Genomic DNA, 18,660 nt, shown 5'->3' with positions numbered 1-18,660 from the left:
TATGATTTGGCCAGCAGGTGGCGCAGCAGCCTCTCCTCAGTGGCAGGTTGGGGTGTTTGGGTTCAGACTGTCAGTAAATATGTTGCTTCTCTAATTTCAAGCGTTATCTCCATTCTGTTTTTTTAAAACCATCTTTTATGAGACAAGATGAATCATGAATGTTCAGGTAAATGCAGGAATGATGGCAGCAGCTTCAGATTCTGTCCTTCAGACACAAACAAACATCATTCAGGGATTCTCTGCTCACACGCTGTAAAAAATGACCGAAGTAACTCCCAACACATCACAAATAAAGACTCATTTCTCCTCTTTATTCCCTGAAGCCTGATCTGGGAGCTGCTGGTGGAACCTTCCTGGATCCAGTCTGGAGATGAACTAAAGTCACTGCAGGTGTCACTGAACCACAGCGGAGGGATTCTTCATTAGATGATATGATTTGACTGAAATGGGGAGACATTTATGTGTAAAGCTGGTATTTATTTCATCCTTTGCAGGTTTGTGAGCTAAAGGCTGGTTCTGCTCCAGCAGGAGCCGCAGAGGCGGCCGGTCACTTCTTGCAGTGCGCGCTCCGCCTCCTCAGCGTCTCCGGCGCTGCGCTTTAAATAGCAGCTGTTTAAAAGCTCCGCACATTCTCCGCCTGCAGTCCCCCTCCTCATCCTCACATCTACCCGGCAACCAGCCTCCACAGCCCGCCATGTCGGCCGCCAGCACCGAGACCAGCGCGCCTCTGCCCACCGCCGGCAGCCGCGTCTTCTTCCAGGCAGCGCCCGGTGTGGGCTGCGTGGGGTCCGGGCCCATCACCGGCACCGACGACCCGGTCCAGAAGAAGCAGGGCAAGGTGACGGTGAAGTACGACCGGAAGGAGCTGCGGAAAAGACTGGTGCTGGAGGAGTGGATCATCGAGCAGCTCAGCGAGTTGTACGACTGTGAGGTGAGTGTGGACGGTCGGTGCGCACCGGGGGGCTCCGGTCCGGTTCTGTCTGCGGGCTCTGTGGCGTGTCTTTGTCCTCTGCAGCGCTCAGAGCCGCTGTGTGGCTTCATCGATGCTCTGACATTGACCTGCGGGGGTTTCTCCTCTGGGCTGAAGGTGTCTGGAGAGAAACCGCTCGGCTGCGCGTTTTACGCACCAGGATGCGGACGGTGTGTTTAAACGGGGCAGATCATCCATCACAGACCGACCTCCATCCACAGACCATCCATACACAGCGTACAGTGAAACCTCAGAGTCTCTGCAGAACGCTCTGACCTTCTAAACCTTTTTCTTTCACCTTTCTGTCGCCAGACGGTATCGACAGACGGATTATTTTGCGCGCTCACGTCCACAAGTCGCATTATTTAACATTTAAAGACGGAGGGGGGCGCGGCGGGGCTGCGTGCGTGTGGCCACAGTGCGTGTAGGTGCAGAGGGACCGTGTAGGTGCTGGTTCAGTGGCCGTGGGGGGATGATCCGGGGGGGAGGGGGCGCAGAAAGAAGGGCAGTGGGTTAAAGATGCGCCGACTCGCCTCGGCAGCCAATCAGCTCCTCCCTCCCTGACCTCTTTCCCCACCGCGCAAACACACGCATATGTGCGCGTACAGTACACACAGTGTGTCTGTCACATCCGAGGCGGCCGATCAGCGCTGACACGGGCTGCTGTGAGCGTGCACTCACACGTGCGTGTCATGCGCACACTCAGGAGGGTTCGTATGTGTGCAGCGTGTCTGACAGCAGCAGCAGCATCTCTGACTGAAGGCTTCATTACGCTGCTGGGGGCGTGCACACACTCGTGCACACGCTGGTGTTCTGCTCCACTGTCCGTGCACTGTGGGTGGAAAACGTGCACGCGGTGGAAGCAAATGTCTGCACTGATTTTATAAGATGTATTGTTTAAAGATCTGGACTGCAGCTGATTCAGGCCTTTATCACTGATGGATGAACCTGAAGCGAACATCTGGTCTGAGCTGAAGCTGCTGTTTCAGTCAATTCATGATTTTGGACATCAGAACATGAGTGATTTATGATTTCAGTGAAGCTCACTGGTTGGAGGTCATTGACCTCCACAGGAGCCGTTGTCATGGTGCCCGCTGCTAGCTTAGCCTGTTTTAGCTGCTTTTGGATTCAGTGTGGAGACGTAAAGTTTGTCTGCTCAGACGTTCACACACTTACAGTAATAATGATAACCTTTAGTCCTGATTAGATCTCAGATTAGAGCTGATTCAGGCCTTTTTTTTTAACCGATCAGGGACAAAATCTAACGTGTGAGCTGAAGCTTTCATCAACAGAAACATGATCTGTTCCTCAGAGTCACTGAAACAGGAACAGTGTCCTGGTGGATCCCAGCTTGTCTTTAACATCAGAGCTCATCCACAGAGGTCCTTGTCATGGTCACGCTTCAGTCAAAACATTCATCAGCTGGATGTGAAGCTCAGCTCTGTTCCATGTGTCTTATTTAAACAGTCTCCTGGTTTGTGTTGAACTCATGGTTGGAGCTCATGAACCTCCTCAGAGTCTCTGTCATGCTGCTAAACTCCCACAATGCTCTCTGCTGCCAGCATGGAAGCAGATGTGGTTTTGTCCACACAGTAACAGTTAAATGTGCCTTTTTTTAAAAATCTTGCAGCCGTGAATCATCACACACACTCCTGAATTACTTTCTAGAGTTCATCTGCTCGTCTTGTGATGTCCTGAAGCTCCAGACTGAGTCCTTCCGTCGAACACGTTGGTGTTTCATCGCTGTCGTCTCGTCTGCGAGCCTTGTCCTGTCTTTGCTGCTGTCGGAGGGTTTCTGCTGCAGCGGACGCTCTGCTGGGAGCTTCTGGGCTTTGTTTGATGCACATTCAGACGAGCAGTAGAAACCAGAGCAGACAGAAGCTCTGTCGTGATTCTGCAACTCGATGGTTTGAGTTTTGAGGCGTCCTGTGGCGTGAAACCCTCGTGCATGTGTTGCTGATGTTCGTCCTGTTAAACCCTCCAGACGGGGTGACACCTCAGCACGGTCCTCGGCTCTGTTTGGTGACCAGCAGCTAAAGGAAGCGTCATTATTCTGTCACCTCGTTGTCCAACGTGTCTTCCATCGGTGTGTGAGCAGGTGTGTTTTATGACTGTAAACAGGAAGCTTCAGGCCTCTTAATGCGTCGTTATTAACAGACACCCGGTGAGTGTCCGCCGTCGACGCGACCAACCACACCGGTGTCACCTAAAGGTCGGCTGCTGGATCCGTTTCATCAGAAAACCCGACACCAGAGCGGGACGGTGCATCAGTGATTGTGTTCTGATGCTGAGCAGAACAACGAACTCACTCAGACGAAAGAATATTTCTGGGTCTGGGTTTGATTAAAAACTGGACATAAGAGAGAAAATGTGCATTAAAGGATGTCCTGCTTCACAAAAATGTGTTTCCACGTGAAAACTGATTAAATCCAGAAAAATAAAAGCGTTTAAAAGTAGGTTTTAACTGTAATTTTATTTACAGACTATTTCACAAACCTGCTTCAGTAAATTAAACTGTTACTGCACAGAGTTTCTGTTTTGTTAAATTACAGAAAATATCGAGTAAAACTACAAAAGTTTACATCTTTGTTTGTTTTGTTGTTACCTATTCTGTAAAGCATCTTTGAGCATCAAGAAAAGCACTATATAAGCATTATTATTACTATTAGCTGTTAAAAAAGTGTAAATAATTTACTATTTTTAAAAACAGTAATTTACTCTCTTACATCATTTGAACCAAAAATAACACTTTTTCTTTTTTTTTTTAACATTTTTTTACTAAATTGTTTTAACAGATATTTGTAGTTATTTGAAAGAAAAAAATATTTATATTAAGGATGTGAAAATGTTAAATTAATAATTCTAATTTTATGATTTTTTTTCTGTTTTGTTAAATTAGATAATATTTAGTTTACATTTTGAGGTTAAAAAAAATAATAATAAAAATAAAACTGGCCAAAACTGTAAAAAAAAAAAAAAAAAAATGTAAAAATGTCCACATCAAAAATCTGTATTAAAGAAAATAAAAATAAAAAAAACAATGTGACTATAAAATTTTACTGTATTTAAATTGGCTAAGAGTCAATTATTTTACAGATATTTGTAGTTATTTAAAAGAAAAATTATTTATACTAATGCTTAAAAAAAGTAAATAACTGTAATTTTTACAAATTTTCAGTTGTGTTGAACTAGATAATATTTCGTCAAATCACAGAAAATTATAATTTTTTCACGTTTACTATAAAAAAATGTTCTCATCAAAAATCTGTATATTATATATGTTTATAAACTAACTATTTAAATGTGACTGTAAATTTTACTGTATTTAAATCGGCTAAAAATGTCATTATTTCATGATTTCACAGATAGTTATTTTTAGCATTTTAAATCGGTTAAACTGCGACTACTGAACCAAACCTGGACTTCATCGTCAGAACAAACCGTCTAGTAGAACACAGCAGAACCTTCTATCAGTGTTCTGTCCTGCTGCCTGTCACTGGAAGGCCTCGTCCCGCCGTCCTACCGGGTTCCTGTCCGTCGGGTCAGAGATGGATTCTGCTCTGCTCTCTGGGGAAACGTTTCCTCCGTTCATTTCACCGCTCAGAGGGAGAAGCAGCTGAGACGAAGGTCCAGGTTCTGGTTCTGGCTGTAGACTCAGCTTCAGGTGCAGCAGAATAAACTGCAGCCCACAGTGGAGGGAACTGTAATAAAATAAAATAAAATAAAACGTTATTTTACAGATTTAAATAAACACATTGTCGAGTAAAATCAGAATAAAGTCAGAATTTACACGTCGACTGTATAAAAGAGGATAAAACTGTAAATAACATAAATCTACATAAATGGTGTTTTGGTCTTTTAAATTTGATTTACTGTATTTAAATCAGTAAAAATAGAGTTATTCTCCATATATTTGCTGCTATTTTCATCCTGTTTTACTTTCTTTTTATCCTGATGTGTGTTTTTTAGCTCCCTTGCTGCCACAGTTTTTTTTTATTTCTATAGATTTTTCCCTCCACCCGGCAGACAGAAGCGTTTTCCACAACAACATGCTTCCTAACTCGGTTCCGTTTGCTCCATTTGGTCCCAACAAACACGCTGACCTGAGACTGAATGTCATCAATGCGTGGAAAACTTCCTCCGGCTGCTCTCCGACACACAAACACACAATAATACCAGCAACACAACGAGCTGCAGACAGCAGCAGCCGCCCGAGGCTGCAGGTCGACCGTCCGTCTCCTGAACGAGCTTCATGGCGGTGATGGGACTGTGAGGAACCCGCCTCAGTGAATCTGCTCCTGAACAGCCCCCATCGATCGCTGCTCTCAGACTCTTTAATTAATCACCTCCACTCGACCTCGGCGTTAATCTGTCGGTCCGTCTGGGTTTCACTTTACAGGAGCGCTGAAGCTGCTTCTGTGCAGCACGAGCACTGAAACATCTGTAAAATAGTTGCAAACATCTGGCAGGAGGGGAGGCAGGAACGGTAGAAAACTGGAAAAATATCTGTGAAATAATCCCTTTTTTTCTGATTTAAATACAATTAAACTGTAATTTTACAACCAGACATTGTAAAAGAAGGAATTAATATTCATGAATAAACACAGATGTTTGAGGCGGACATCACATACAGTTAATGTCTAAAATAATATTGATTTTTTTCTGTGATTTGAGTCGACATTTGCAATTTAATTCAGAAAAAAATGATATAAAACATCTGTAAAATAACAGTAAACATCTGGCAGCGAGGCAGCCACAACTGGAGCTTTAAAAGCAGCAAAAACTGCATGAAATATCTGAAATAATCTTTTTTTTTTTCCTGATTTAAATGCAATAAAACTGTAATTTTACAACCAGACATTGTAAAAGAAGGAATTAATATTCATGAATAAATACAGATGTTTGAGGCGGACATCACATACAGTCAATATCTAAATTATTGGGTTTTTTGACCAGATATCTGCAATTTAACTGATAAAAAAACGACCTAATAACTCTGAAAAATAACAGTTTAAATGTGTTACTTAAAGAAAATCCCTTATAGATATATTTTTCCTTCAAATAACAATAAATATCTGTAAAATAATGATCATTTTGCAGATTTAAATACATTAAAATGGTGTCATTTTACAGTCAAATACAAAAGAATGAAACCGTTTAATGCTGTTATTTCTGTGGTTTTACTGGTTATTATCTGTAGCTCAACAAAACAGTTCAAACCCAGAGCGGGCTGAAGCAGAATCTGGGTTTAGCTGCAGAATTCCTCCTCCTCTGACCTTCAGTAACCCCGTCCTCCCGCTGCCTTCATCACCTTCATCATCATCGTCGTCGTGTAGCTGCAGGAGGAAACCTCATCAGTGACGTTCAATAAGCGTCGCGTTACAAACCGGGAGATTCTAAAACCAATCGATCAGTGGATCGTTAGCAGCCGACCACGTGATGGACGCGATCAACGGACTCAGACTGGAGCTTCATCATCATCATCATCATCATCATCGTGGTGGTTTTGTGTCCGTTGGCATCGGTTGTGCATCCATTTGTGTTCACTTTGGATTCAGTTCCATCTGTCTGTGGTTCATTAGCATCTCTATCCGCTCTGTTTGTGCGTCTTTGTTGGTGTTTTGTGAGTTTTTTCATAATTTTGTGTCTCAGTTTCTCTGTTTCTGACGGTTCTGCATCCAGTTGTGTTCACTTTGTGGTCCATTTGCTTTTCTTGCAGTTGTTTTGTGGCGGTTAGCAATTTGCAAACTGTACAATCTGAGATGTACATGAGGCAGCATGTCTGACACGGCAGGATGTAGAAGTCTGTCGCTGTTCACTTTGAGTCATTTTTCCTCTTTCTGTTTGTGTTGACTTTGCGTTTCTCTCTGACTGGTTTGTGTCTCTTTGTGGTTGTTTTGTGTGTGTTTGCAGCCATTTTGGATCTAACAGAGCTTCCGTGTGTCTAAGAGGTGATTTTTTATGCACTAAAATAGCTTCTGTTTGTGTTCAGTTTGTCTCTTTGTCTCGTTTCGTCGTTTGATTTGAATCGTCTTCTGTCTCTGCTGCTGTTTCATCCGGCTGACAGGTTGTGAGTTAGTCTGGAGTCGTACTGAAGGAGAATGTGAGACGTTGCAGCTACGAGAGATCCATTTAAAACATAATTATCATGAACGCGGATGCAGAACGAGCGCCGTTAACTCGATTACTACACTCGCAGAGTCGCCCACTGGGAGACTGAACCAGTCAATTAGCTTTAATGACTGACCCAGATGTGTTCGTGGGTCTGAGCCGGAGAGACACACTTTTATCTGTCTGCCATTTAAATTGCACGGATAAAAATAGGCGCCGGCCGAGCGTCCGAGCTCGTGTTGACACATTTAACGCAGCACCTGCAGACTCATGCATGCCGACCCGATGGGAGGCGTTGACGAGCAGCAGAATATCAGCAGCTGCAGAAACAGCAGAGCAGAAAGGTGTCGCATGTCTCAGAACAAAGGCGGCGGTGGCGTGTTTACCGGCCTTCCTCCCCGCCGCCACGCTGGGACATCCACCCACCAGCCTCGTACCTTCCTCCTCCTCCTCCTCCTCGCTGTGATGTAGCCTCCAGCGTTTCTTCTGCCGGCTCCTCAGAGGCTTCACACAGATCCACATTAGACTTTTTAACTCTTTGAACTCCAGAATCCGCTGGCGGGTCTGAAATCCACGTTATCCTATAAATAAAAAACATCCAAACAGACTTTATCAGCCAGAAACTGTTAAAAAAACATCAAAAGAATCATCAGGTTTCAACTTTCCAACGTGAACTGATCATCAGTAAAGTGTTTAATCAAATTTAGTCATAATAACTTTATTTTACATGTCTCATTAAAAAAACGTAACAAAAATTAAGACTTTGGACCAGATTCTGTAAAAGAAACAAAAAATTTGCAACCACAAAAAAGTTAGTTACCTTTTTGTCGAATATTTATATGTTTATTTGACTGAAATAAGCTAACATTAGCTTATTTTATAATATTTATATTTTTTTTAGCAAAAGAAGCTAACAGTGCCCTATTTTACAACATGTATGTATATTCATTTTATTGGAAAAAGCAAATTTTACATCACAAGCTAATGTGGACTTTAGCTTAAATGAAGCTAACGTCAATGTTAGCATATAATAGAAAATAGGCTAATGTTAGCTGTCTTCCTTTGACAAGCTCATGTGGGTTAGAGCTAAAATAAAAAATGGTACAGTCACATTAGCATTAGAAATAAGAAATTAACCACCATGTTAGCTTGTGATAAAAGAAAAGGTTCTTTAGGTTTTTTCATTTAAGCTAATGTGGCTGTTAGCGCAAAAGAAATTAACATTCAGGTTAGCTAATGAAACAAGCTAATGCCAGCTTATCAATATTATGGTGTTTATAAGCTTTAAAGAAATGAACATCCATTTTGGCATGAGGTATGAAATTAGCTATGTGCATGTTAGCTTAAAGAAATCAGGGTCCACTTTAGCATGTAAAATAAGCTAACATTAGCCTACAACCAATTTACGTTCATGCTAGGTTGCAGTTTTAGGTTATTGAAAGTTATTGCTAACTTTAGCTAATTTTACTTGGCAAGCTAATGTTAGTTATAAGAAGTTAGCATCCACGTTAGCTTTCAATATGAAATAGGCTAACGTTAGCATCAGAGACAAGGATTAAAACTAATTCAAAATGTAAATAGTTGAATATCTATAGCATGTGGAGTTGCCATTTAGCTTCCAGTGTTGCTAACACGTGGAGAACTTTTTATATTTTTGTAAGAGGGCCTTTAAAGTGTATAATAAGGCTCAGCTGAATGACCTTGAATTCAGCTGGATTGTTTCATTATATCCAAAATCCAGCCAACATGTGACCGAGAAGAAATCGAGCAAACATCCGAAAACAAAGATGCGGAAAAAGCTGAACTGAAAAGACGTGCAGCAGGTTTTCATCACTGATCTCATTGTTCTGGCGAGTCTCCTCCCGTTTCTACTGAACCTGTGTGTTGTGTTTATGGGCTTAGAGCCGTGATCCCATAATAACGCTGGTGGATGTCGGTGCCAGCTGAAGCCTGTCCTGCCCAGGCCCGGTTCTGCAGGATGCATGCAGTGATTTCCTCACGTGGTGCAACAAAGACATCCAGAGCAGTTTGTGTGCTTTCAGTCGTACTGAGCTTTGTGCTGCTGATTTAAATCTTTTACATGGTTTTGTTCTGGTTCTTGACCCGCCTGCTGCACACAAGAGAACATAAGTGGGGAAGAAGGAAAAGATGTGCAAAGAGCAAATCCGTGCAGGTGAACCGTAGTTCTTGCAAATAAACCTGAAGGAAACGGTGGCGAGACGACAACCTGCTCCCCACTTCAATACGTCTGACTCTGTAACCCAGACCTGTTTTATTTAGCGCGTTAGTTGAAAGCCGATTAAATATTGATAGAAGAAGCAGCTGCGGATTCCTGGAGATGCAGTGAAAGGACGAGCTGTCGACTCTCCACACTGACTTTCTTGTCTTCCTCTGACGTCTCCTCCCATCCCGACTCGATCCGGTTAATCACTGGTTTCATTGTCGAGCGCTTCGCAAACCGTACAAACGCTGAGTCACCCTTTGTGGCCGACGCTGTGAAAACACGCCGCGGGGATTCGCACGTGACGACAGGAAGACGGAGGTTGTTGTTTTGACTCTCAAACTCAGAGGTGTGTCCGCATGACGGGCGTGTTTCGCTTTGCATCAATGATGCTGCACATTCAGGAACAATATCTGCAGCTGAAACCTGAAGTCCATCTCCTCAGTATCTGCTAGCGTTGCCTTTAAACTCTATGACTTTGGGTCAAACGTTCTGGGTTTCCTTCCACAAGCTTCTCACAACAGTCTGATGAGTTCTGGCCCATTCCTCCTGACAGAACTGGGTCAGGTTTGTTGGCCTCCTTGCTCCACTGATGTTCTCCAGGATGGAGATCAGGGCTTTGTGACTCCACAACACTGACTCTGTTGTCCTGAAGCCTCTCTGCAGCTAATCTGGTGCTATGCTGAGGGTCATTGTCCATCTGAAGACCCATTAGTGTCCAAGCTTTGACTTCCTGCTGATGTCTGGAGATGTTGCTTCAGTATCTCCACATCATGTTCTTTCCTCATGATGCCATCTATTGTGTGAAGGTCACCAGTCCCTCCACAGCATGATGCTGCCACCCCCGTGCTCCACAGCTGGGATGGTGTTCTCAGGCTTCCAGCTTCCTCCTTTGTCCTCCAGATGTACCGATGGTCATTAAGGCCAAACAGTTCAGGTTTAGTTCCATCAGACCACAGGACATGTCTCCACTGATGAAGCTCTTTGTCCCTGTGTGCATCTACAGACTGTAATCTGTCTTTTCTATGTTCCTTCTGGAGTGATGTCTTCTTCCTCTCTGAGCAGCCTTCCAGCCCATGTCGGTACAGGACTGGTTCCACTGTGGATAATGACTCTCTGACCAGCTTCAGCAGCATCTTCACAAGGTCTTTAGCTTTTGTTCTGGGGTTGATAAACACATTTCAACCAGAACACTTCATCTCTGGGACACAGAACCGTCTCCTTCCTGATCCTATGATGGCTGGACATTCCCATGGTGGTTCTACTGATAGAACTGTCTGAACAGATGAACGTGGAACCTTCAGGCATCTGGAAGTTGTACCCAAGGATGAACCAGACTGGTGGAGGTCCACAGTTCTCTTTAGATGTTCCATGTTGTCACCAAATGAAGCAGCGTGTTTGAGGTGTTCCTTAAAATACATCCACAGGTGTTCCTCCAGTTAGCTCACATGTTGTCAATTAACCAATCAGAAGCTTCCAAAGCCATGACATCATCATCTGGGCTTTCCCACGTAGTTAGAAGGCATCTTCGTGGATGTAAACTTCTGGCTTTAAATCTGGTGACTGAGGTTATAAACAGCCTGTTCCTGTGAGATTCCTCTTGTCCTGCTTATATGAATGCGTTCGCCTCCTACCAGCGAGCTGTGATATCGCTGACCGGCCGGCTGGATGCATCCAACCCTGCTGCTGCTGCTGCTGCTGCTGCTGGTGTTTTAAACCCGGTTTGGCTGCAGGCGCTGCTTTGCACTGAGGGCAAAGGTCCAACCGGGCCCCAGCTGTCGATGCACGGGCCTCGGGGAGGAAGTGTCTGCCTGCTAAGGACGGCGAAATAAAAACCCGCGAATCACCAAACTGTGAAGTAACACCAGAAAACAGATGCTGGCATTTTCACGGTTGGTCGCACACGGCAACACTTAGAGTCTGGGCCTGAAATCAGGATTTTTTTTTAACCGAGATGATTGGAGGTGTTTTCAGTCTGTAAAGCTGTAATGAAGCATGAGTGTGTCAGTAGCTGTTGGTACCGAGCTGGAAGGAGATATGACATGAAAACATCGACTGAAAGTGTTCGCTGGTGGTTAGAATGGAAATGATCTGTGTGTTCTGGAGCAGATTTCAGCTGAATATGATCAAATATGCATCCTTTAGATAGGAATATATGCTATATGCTATGCTACATGCTATGCTACATGCTATGCTATGATGTATATAGCATGTGTTAAGAGTAGGTTGTGTGTTTTTCTTTCTCCAAGTCGACAAGATTGCTTAGAAAGAATGCTAAAAATCTTATGCAGCTTGTTCCATTTGCTGTTTTAATATCATGTTAATCAAGTTTAGCTAAACAGCTAGCTAACACACAGAGCTAGCTTGCAATATATGGAATACGCAAACATCAACTTATTTCATATATATATGATAAATACACAGTATATTACATCTGTCGCTGTCTTTATATCATTTTGATTGAAGATGCTGATTATTCTAGACCAGGGGTCGGCGACCCATGGCTCCAGAACCACAGGCGGTCAGCAGTCTGGTCAGCAGCCCAGCTGCAGGCAGCAGGACAACCAGACGGCATGTTTACTTTGCTGCAGGTGGATAGTTTAAGATCGGCTTTTTCTTTCCTAAATCCGAAGAGGACTCAAATAGACGCTGAGTATTTTATTTGAAAGCAACCTTCAACTCAGCGTCTTTCTTTTTTTTTTTGGGAGTTCAAAATGTTTTTGTTTCATGTAGAAATAAAATGTCATTTCCTCTGTAGCAGTTCATTGATTTCATAAATGCAACACTATAGTTGTTTTTTATACATAGCATAAAGGTAAAACTGATATATGCAGTGTTATCTTCATTTCTGTGGCTCCTGCTTCTGTCTGTTCTGTGGGAAACGAGTCCAAATATGAGTGTTTAAGGCTGCCGACCCCTGTTCTAGACGTTCTGTGATATTCATTCATTTGAGTACAGCCAAATACTTGTTCCTTGCCTCGGCTCCGGCACACAGTCCGTGCATGTCTCTGCCTGAATAATATGTAAAAACCCGACACTTCAAATCGGAGTTATGTAACCCGGTGGTTGAGCCGTTGAAGCCCTGCGGCCTCGCCTCCGGCTCCGTGGCTTTCTCTGCAGAAGAGGTGATTTTATTACTGATGTTGTGGCGCAGAAGCAGCGGCGCTGATGGGCGACTGATGAGCACATTTACATCACAATGAGCCTCCGAAAAAACTCGGCGTGCATAATCACCGTTATTTTTAACCGAGAGTTTCCTTTGAGGATTAATTCCTCCCTGCAGCCTCCTCGGCTCTGCTGCTGCTGCTGCCGATGCGTCCTCTGGAGTTCAGCTGAATCAGCGTGGGAAAGAGCTTCTGCTGCAGCAGCTAACTTCATCCGGAGAAGTCACTTCATCCGAGCTGCTCGGTTTCAGCGCATCGGATGGCCGCGGGGCAGGAGAGGGGGGCAGCCAATAACCTTTCATTCATTACTGTGGTTTTCAGTCGTCTCATGAGGCGCCGAGACCTTCACGGCTAACCCTGACGCCGTCCTTTATTCGGTCGCCCTTCATCCTCCCGCTCATCCTCACGTCTCCGGTCTCTGAAGATAAAATCGTCCCACCTCGAGCCGCTCGTCTCTTTGATGTGACACAGAAATGGCAGCGAGGAAGAAAGAGCTGAGCTGTGAGGTTTGAGCGTTGCACAATCCTCCTCTTCCTTCGCTCCTGCATCATCATCATCATCATCATCACAGTGACCCACTTATCTGGCTGCATCTCCTCCTCCTGCTGTGTTTTCTAATCACGGCTCTCATCCAGGCCTCACCTCTGCAGGGCTGCTGGTCCAACATGCTGCTGGTTCATGCTTTGACTCGTTAACTCTCTCGGCTTTGCTTCGTTTCCTTCCTCTCTGTTGTGCTTCCCTCTTTATTTCCTTGTTTACATGTGAACTATTAAAATGTCTTTCTGGGCTTTATCACCTGCATAATTGCCACATGCCTTCTTCTTCTTACGCTGCTATAAATATACCTCTACCTAGAAAACGACAGCTGACGGCGGCGGCGGCTGCTGACTTTCCATTTTCAGCACCTTCACCCGACAGAAATCTTCTCTCTGTGACGCAACAGCGCTGAAACAATCGATGCCGTAATTTCCTCTCGAAGTCGAACTCCTTAAATCGAGCTGAAGCGGCCGTAACGAGTCGGAGGAGCCGTTTGCCGCGACCCCGGGGTGCCGCTGATGTTGCACCGCCGAGCTCATACTAAAGCCCGTTTACTGCCAGCTGTGCAAATTATTAAAGTGTCTTCAGGCTGTTTGTGGTCTGACTGCGCTGTTTCGTGGGGATTTATTTTATAATAAATCTTCATATTGAGACTTTCTGCTGCAGTAACACTGAACCGGTTCCCTTTTGTTCTTAGATGACTCCTGAACACAGCAGGACTTCGGTGATACTCGACTTCTGGATGCAAATTTTTAGGGAGCATAAAGTTCTGTTATGTCAGCTGATATTCTTTATATATATACATGCAGTAGGTTTTACTGAAAGGGGAAAACGCTGTGTCGAGACACCGCTTGACTCCGCACCACTGTGAGACTCTGCTACATGTGCTGCGTAGATTCTGGGTAATCCTTAATAGCTTTGGTGATTCAGAGTCAAAATGTCTTTAAGAACCGAAAAGAGAAGCTGCTTTTTACTTAAGCTCTGAGGATTACTCTGCTGCATGCGCTGCAGAGTTCATTGATGCTAGTTTATGAATCATGACTTCATTCTTAGTTAACCTACCTGCTGTTCGATTAGCAGGTCAACAGCACAAGCTGTCTGACGGATATTTTCCTGAGCGCTGTGGGTGTAACTGCAGCTATTTTGGGTTCTCATTTAGCAGCGGCACAACAACATGAGTAATGACTTTATGTAGAAAGTTAATGTGGGTGTTGTTTTTGACAAGCTAATGCCAAAGTTAGCTTGCAATGTGAAGTTAGCTAATATTGGCATTAGCTTTAAATAGGTTAACATTGACATTAGCTTGCATTAGATGGTGATATGAAGTAAGATAATGTGAGCATTAGTTTTAAAAAGTTAGCATCGACATTAGCCTGTGATATATACAGTAATATGGGCATTAGCATAGAAGAAGTTAACAGCCAGGTTAGCTTGTAATATTAAATAAACTAGTTTAAATACGCTTTTTTTTTTAAACGCTTATATGTTGAAGACATTTGTGCCCACATTAGTTTACAAAATAAGCTAACACAAGTTTAAAGGAAGCTAAATTCTGCATTAGCTTGCCATATGAAATTAGCTAATATTGGGATTAGCTTTAAATAAGTCAACATTCACATTAGCTTGCATTAGATGGCGATATGAAGTAAGCTAATTTTAGCATTAGCTTTAAAAAAGTTGGCATCGACATTAGCCTGTGAATATATACAATAAATTAACGTGGGCATTAGCATAGAAGAAGTCAGCAGCCAGGTTAGCCTGTAATATTTAAATGTGCTCATTTAAATAAGCTATTTTTTTTAAGCTAACACAAGTTTAAAGGAAGCTACATTCTACATTAGCTTGCGATATGAAATTAGCTAATATTGGCATTAGCTTTAAATGAGTCAACATTCACATTAGGTGGCAGTAGAAGATACGCTACTGCTAGCTTTTTGTCTTCATTTAGCATAGTTTAAAAAAAAAATAGCATCCAACTTAGCTTGCGATTTGAAATAAGCTAAAAGGGCCGTTAGCTTAAAAGAAACTTGTGATAGCAATTAAGCTAACGTTAGCTTCTTAGTTAATCTGCTCAGCTGCTGATGAGTTTCTCTATTAGCTTGCGGCTGTTGTCATATCAGCACCTTAAACATAATAATTTTGATATTTATTCAGTGTTTGTTGTGTTTTATGAGTAGATGTGCTAATAATAGAGCACATGATATGATTATTACTCGTGCAATTTGTGAAATCAGGATTTAATAGTAAAGCTAAGTGGGCGGGAAAGTTAAAATATGATCATGGAGGAGTTGTATTGGTGTGAATATTCATGTCGTGTTCAGCTCGTCTTTCTCAGATTAGCTTTTACACTTTAGCCTGTTTACTTTAAGGAAATTTAATGCCAAAACTGAGTTAATAAGATTTCAGTTATGCAGAAAAGTCCCCTGCTAACATCTCACCGCGGCTAATCGTCAAACAGACTCGATCTGAGGTTAAAACAACAACATCTCGCTCTGCCGCTCAGACGGCCTCCAGTAATCACCTGTTCAGGTGGCGCTAGCTGCCGTTCGGTACAACTGGTAGTTCTGGTTCATGTACGCGGCTATGAATAGAACCGGTCGTGAATCACTCGGCCGGCGAAGTGATTTGCTGTCAGAGAGTTTCGCTCTTTGTTCGTGGGGCGAGTTTGAATAGAGTTTGTCGGTGAGTCACAGGGTTCGGCCGCTAACATTCGCTTTGATTCACCTCATCACAGACGGAAAGCGCTGCCGGCGGTCGGAGGATGAAGTCTGACACAGTGAACGCAGTCTGGATGCACAAAGTTTCCTTCATCACAACAAACACTTTGCTCCTTGTTGTGTCTCTGCACACACTGACTCTCTTCATCACTATGTCTGCATATGCAAACGCCGAATCCACAAACGCTGCTTCTGTGCCTCGGAAATACATACAAACGTGCACAGTTTCTGCTTTATTTCTTTCTTTCTGTGTGTGGCTGACTGTCCGTTTATTGGCTTCTGGCGCTGTGTGCTGTCATTTAGTCACCCTGAAGATGGAAAATTATTTCCTCAGTGTTGTGGGTGTAACCGCAACTATTAAAGGCTCTCAATTAGCAGCAGGACAACAACATGAGTAATGACTTTATATAGAAAGCTAATGTGGGCGTTAGATTTAAGAGGGTAACGTCAAAGTTAGCTTGGAATACAAAGTAAGCTAATGTGGGCGTTAGATTTAAAGAAGTTTATGTCATCGTTAGCTTGTGACATAAAATAAGCCCATGTGAGCTTCATTCACGCCACAAGTTGACATAGGCATTAGCTTAAAAGAAGTTAGCTTCCATGTTAGGTTGCAATAGAAAATAAGCTATCATTAGCATCTTTCATATTACAAGTTCACATTAGCAGTAGCATAAAAGAAGCTAACATACTTATTGTTTGTAACATCAAGTAAGCTAACTTTAACTTCTTTTTATTTTATTTTACAATCTAATTTGGGCAAAACATCTATGGTTTGCTGGCAACATGAAATAACTAGTGTGGGCTTTAGTTTTAAAGAGGTTTTAGTCCACATTAGCCTGCAAAATAAAATAAGCTATCGCTAGCTTTTTCTTTTGATCATAAATGTAAAATGATAAATAAGCTAATGTGGGCGTTAGCTTTAAAGAAGTCAATGTCCATGTTAGCTTGTGATTTAAAAGAAGCTTTCATTAGATTATTTCATATAACATGGGTGTTAGCATAAAAATAAATTAACATCCAGGTTAGCTGGCAATATGAAATAAGCTAAGTCAGGCATTAGCTTTAGTTAGCGATTCATGTTAGCCTGAGATAGAAAATAAACTACCATTAGGTTGTTGTTGTTTTTTTTAAAATCACTAATTATCATAGGTGCTTGTATAAAAAAGGTTAACATCCAAAAAGAAAGAAATTAACATCCAGATTAGCTGGTGATAGCAAATAGGCTAACGTGGACTGGTAAGGTCCACGTTAGCCTGTGATATAAAATGATCTAGCGTTAGCTTATTTAAATTTTACAAGCTAATGTAGATGTTAGCTTAAAAAAAAAAAAAAAACATCCAAATTACATGGCGAAAAAAAGCTAATTTAGCATTAGTGTTGCAGAAGTGCGTGTCCACATTAGTTTGCCAAACAAATTTGGCTAACACTAGCTTAAAAGGGCGTAAATTCCATATTAACTTGTAATATTAAAAATGCTGAAAATTTGCTTATTTTATAATATTAACATTATACTTATGTTACATTTACGTGCACTTCCTTTCTTGTCCTTGCATCTAGCTGATTACACATATTTATATGGAGAGGCACAGCCCTGCTGTTAGCACGTCTCTGCAGGAGATTGATGTTAGCAAACACTTCGGCGTGCACGAGTCTTTGTGGTGCGCGTGCGAGGATTTGCATGTCGCCACTGATTTCCTGCCGTCACGCTTCACACGCAGGACACGTTCGCAGTCATCACCAATCACAGTGATGGAGGCGACGGACTGCTGCTGACAGGCGGAAGACTCAGGGACAGATAAATAAATTATAGATAGATAGATAGATAGATAGATAGATAGATAGATAGATAGATAGATAGATCCGTCCTTTGGCCTCAGAGCCCTTCAGAAGTAGGTCAGTGTGTTAGATTCTGTGCTGACAGGCGTCTGCCTCCACATGGCTGCTCATTCTCATGCACTTGTTCATCTCTATTATTAGGCCGGAGCCTCTCAGTGTGGAAACAGGCCTCATGTGTCGTCGTCCACATCACGTCCTGTTTGTCGCTGCAGGTGAAGCTGCCGTCAGGTGTGACCTGTTTGACCTTTCAGGAGGCAGCAGCAGGTCTGAGGTTTGCTCCTGAAATTCTGGTTTGGATTTTTATTGGGTTTCATCTGTCCTGAGGGCGCGAAACCTGCTCGGCCTAGAATAAGGCTGAGTGTTCGTAATGTGCAGCCTAAATAACAAAGCTTTTCTAGGCCTGTTCTTCAGCGGCAGTGATGGACGTTGGTGTTTAATGCAAAAACACAGAAAACATAATAACTAGCAAAATGAAAAGAGTGTTATTAGTAATATTTCAACCCTAAAACTAAAATTGCAACTGTATTTACATGATGCAACAAGCTTAATTACTACGATGCTGCAACATGGAGTAATTTCTCAAATGCAGAGATTTCATAACGAGCGTTTTTCTTCGCTCACGGCAGAATCCTTTCTCATGGACGACCAGCTGGACGTCGTCTCCGTCTCTTTCTCTTCATCCTCCTCTGATGTTCTCACATTTGCATACAGCCTCCGTCCTGCGCTGCCGACGGATGACGGGCTCTGATTTGCTCTGACACATTTCAGCTCGGCTTCCTTAACGAAGCAGGATTTCAGAGCTCAGAGAGACTCGGGGAGAGGCTGGAGGTGGAGACGCCGCCGATGATTAAAATGCAGGTTGTGTAAATGCTGCTGAGCAGCTCAGGGACGAGGATGAAGTTTTGTGCCGCTGACATGTACGAGCCTGCATGAGAGGAGTTTAAACAGCAGATCAGCGCTCGGCGTTGATTCCTCTCGTTTCATCTGCGGCTAATGATGCACACGAGGAATGTCAGACGCACAGCGGCCTGCTGGGAGCTCCAGCGTCTCGCGTTGTGATTTCTGAGCCATAATCGAGACTTAGTTCCGTTCTGAGCACATCGA

General features: G+C 43.1%; 1 protein-coding gene across 1 annotated transcript in view; it reads left to right on the top strand.

The window, feature by feature from the left end:
• Nucleotides 1-634: 634 nt before the first annotated feature.
• The window catches only part of ppp1r14c (protein phosphatase 1, regulatory (inhibitor) subunit 14C), a 30,782-nt gene continuing 12,756 nt past the window's right edge, over nucleotides 635-18,660 (top strand). Inside the window, exon 1 of the mRNA XM_008297012.1 lies at nucleotides 635-931. Within this exon, the coding sequence (XP_008295234.1) occupies nucleotides 695-931 (237 nt within the window). The 5' untranslated portion in view covers nucleotides 635-694. The remainder of the gene's footprint in view (nucleotides 932-18,660) is intronic.

This window comes from Stegastes partitus, unplaced genomic scaffold (assembly GCF_000690725.1).
Source record: "Stegastes partitus isolate 25-593 unplaced genomic scaffold, Stegastes_partitus-1.0.2 Scaffold1176, whole genome shotgun sequence".
Taxonomy (NCBI): domain Eukaryota; kingdom Metazoa; phylum Chordata; class Actinopteri; family Pomacentridae; genus Stegastes; species Stegastes partitus.
The sequence above is the reverse complement of the archived record's forward strand: the minus strand, read 5'-3'. Positions and strand labels throughout refer to the sequence as shown.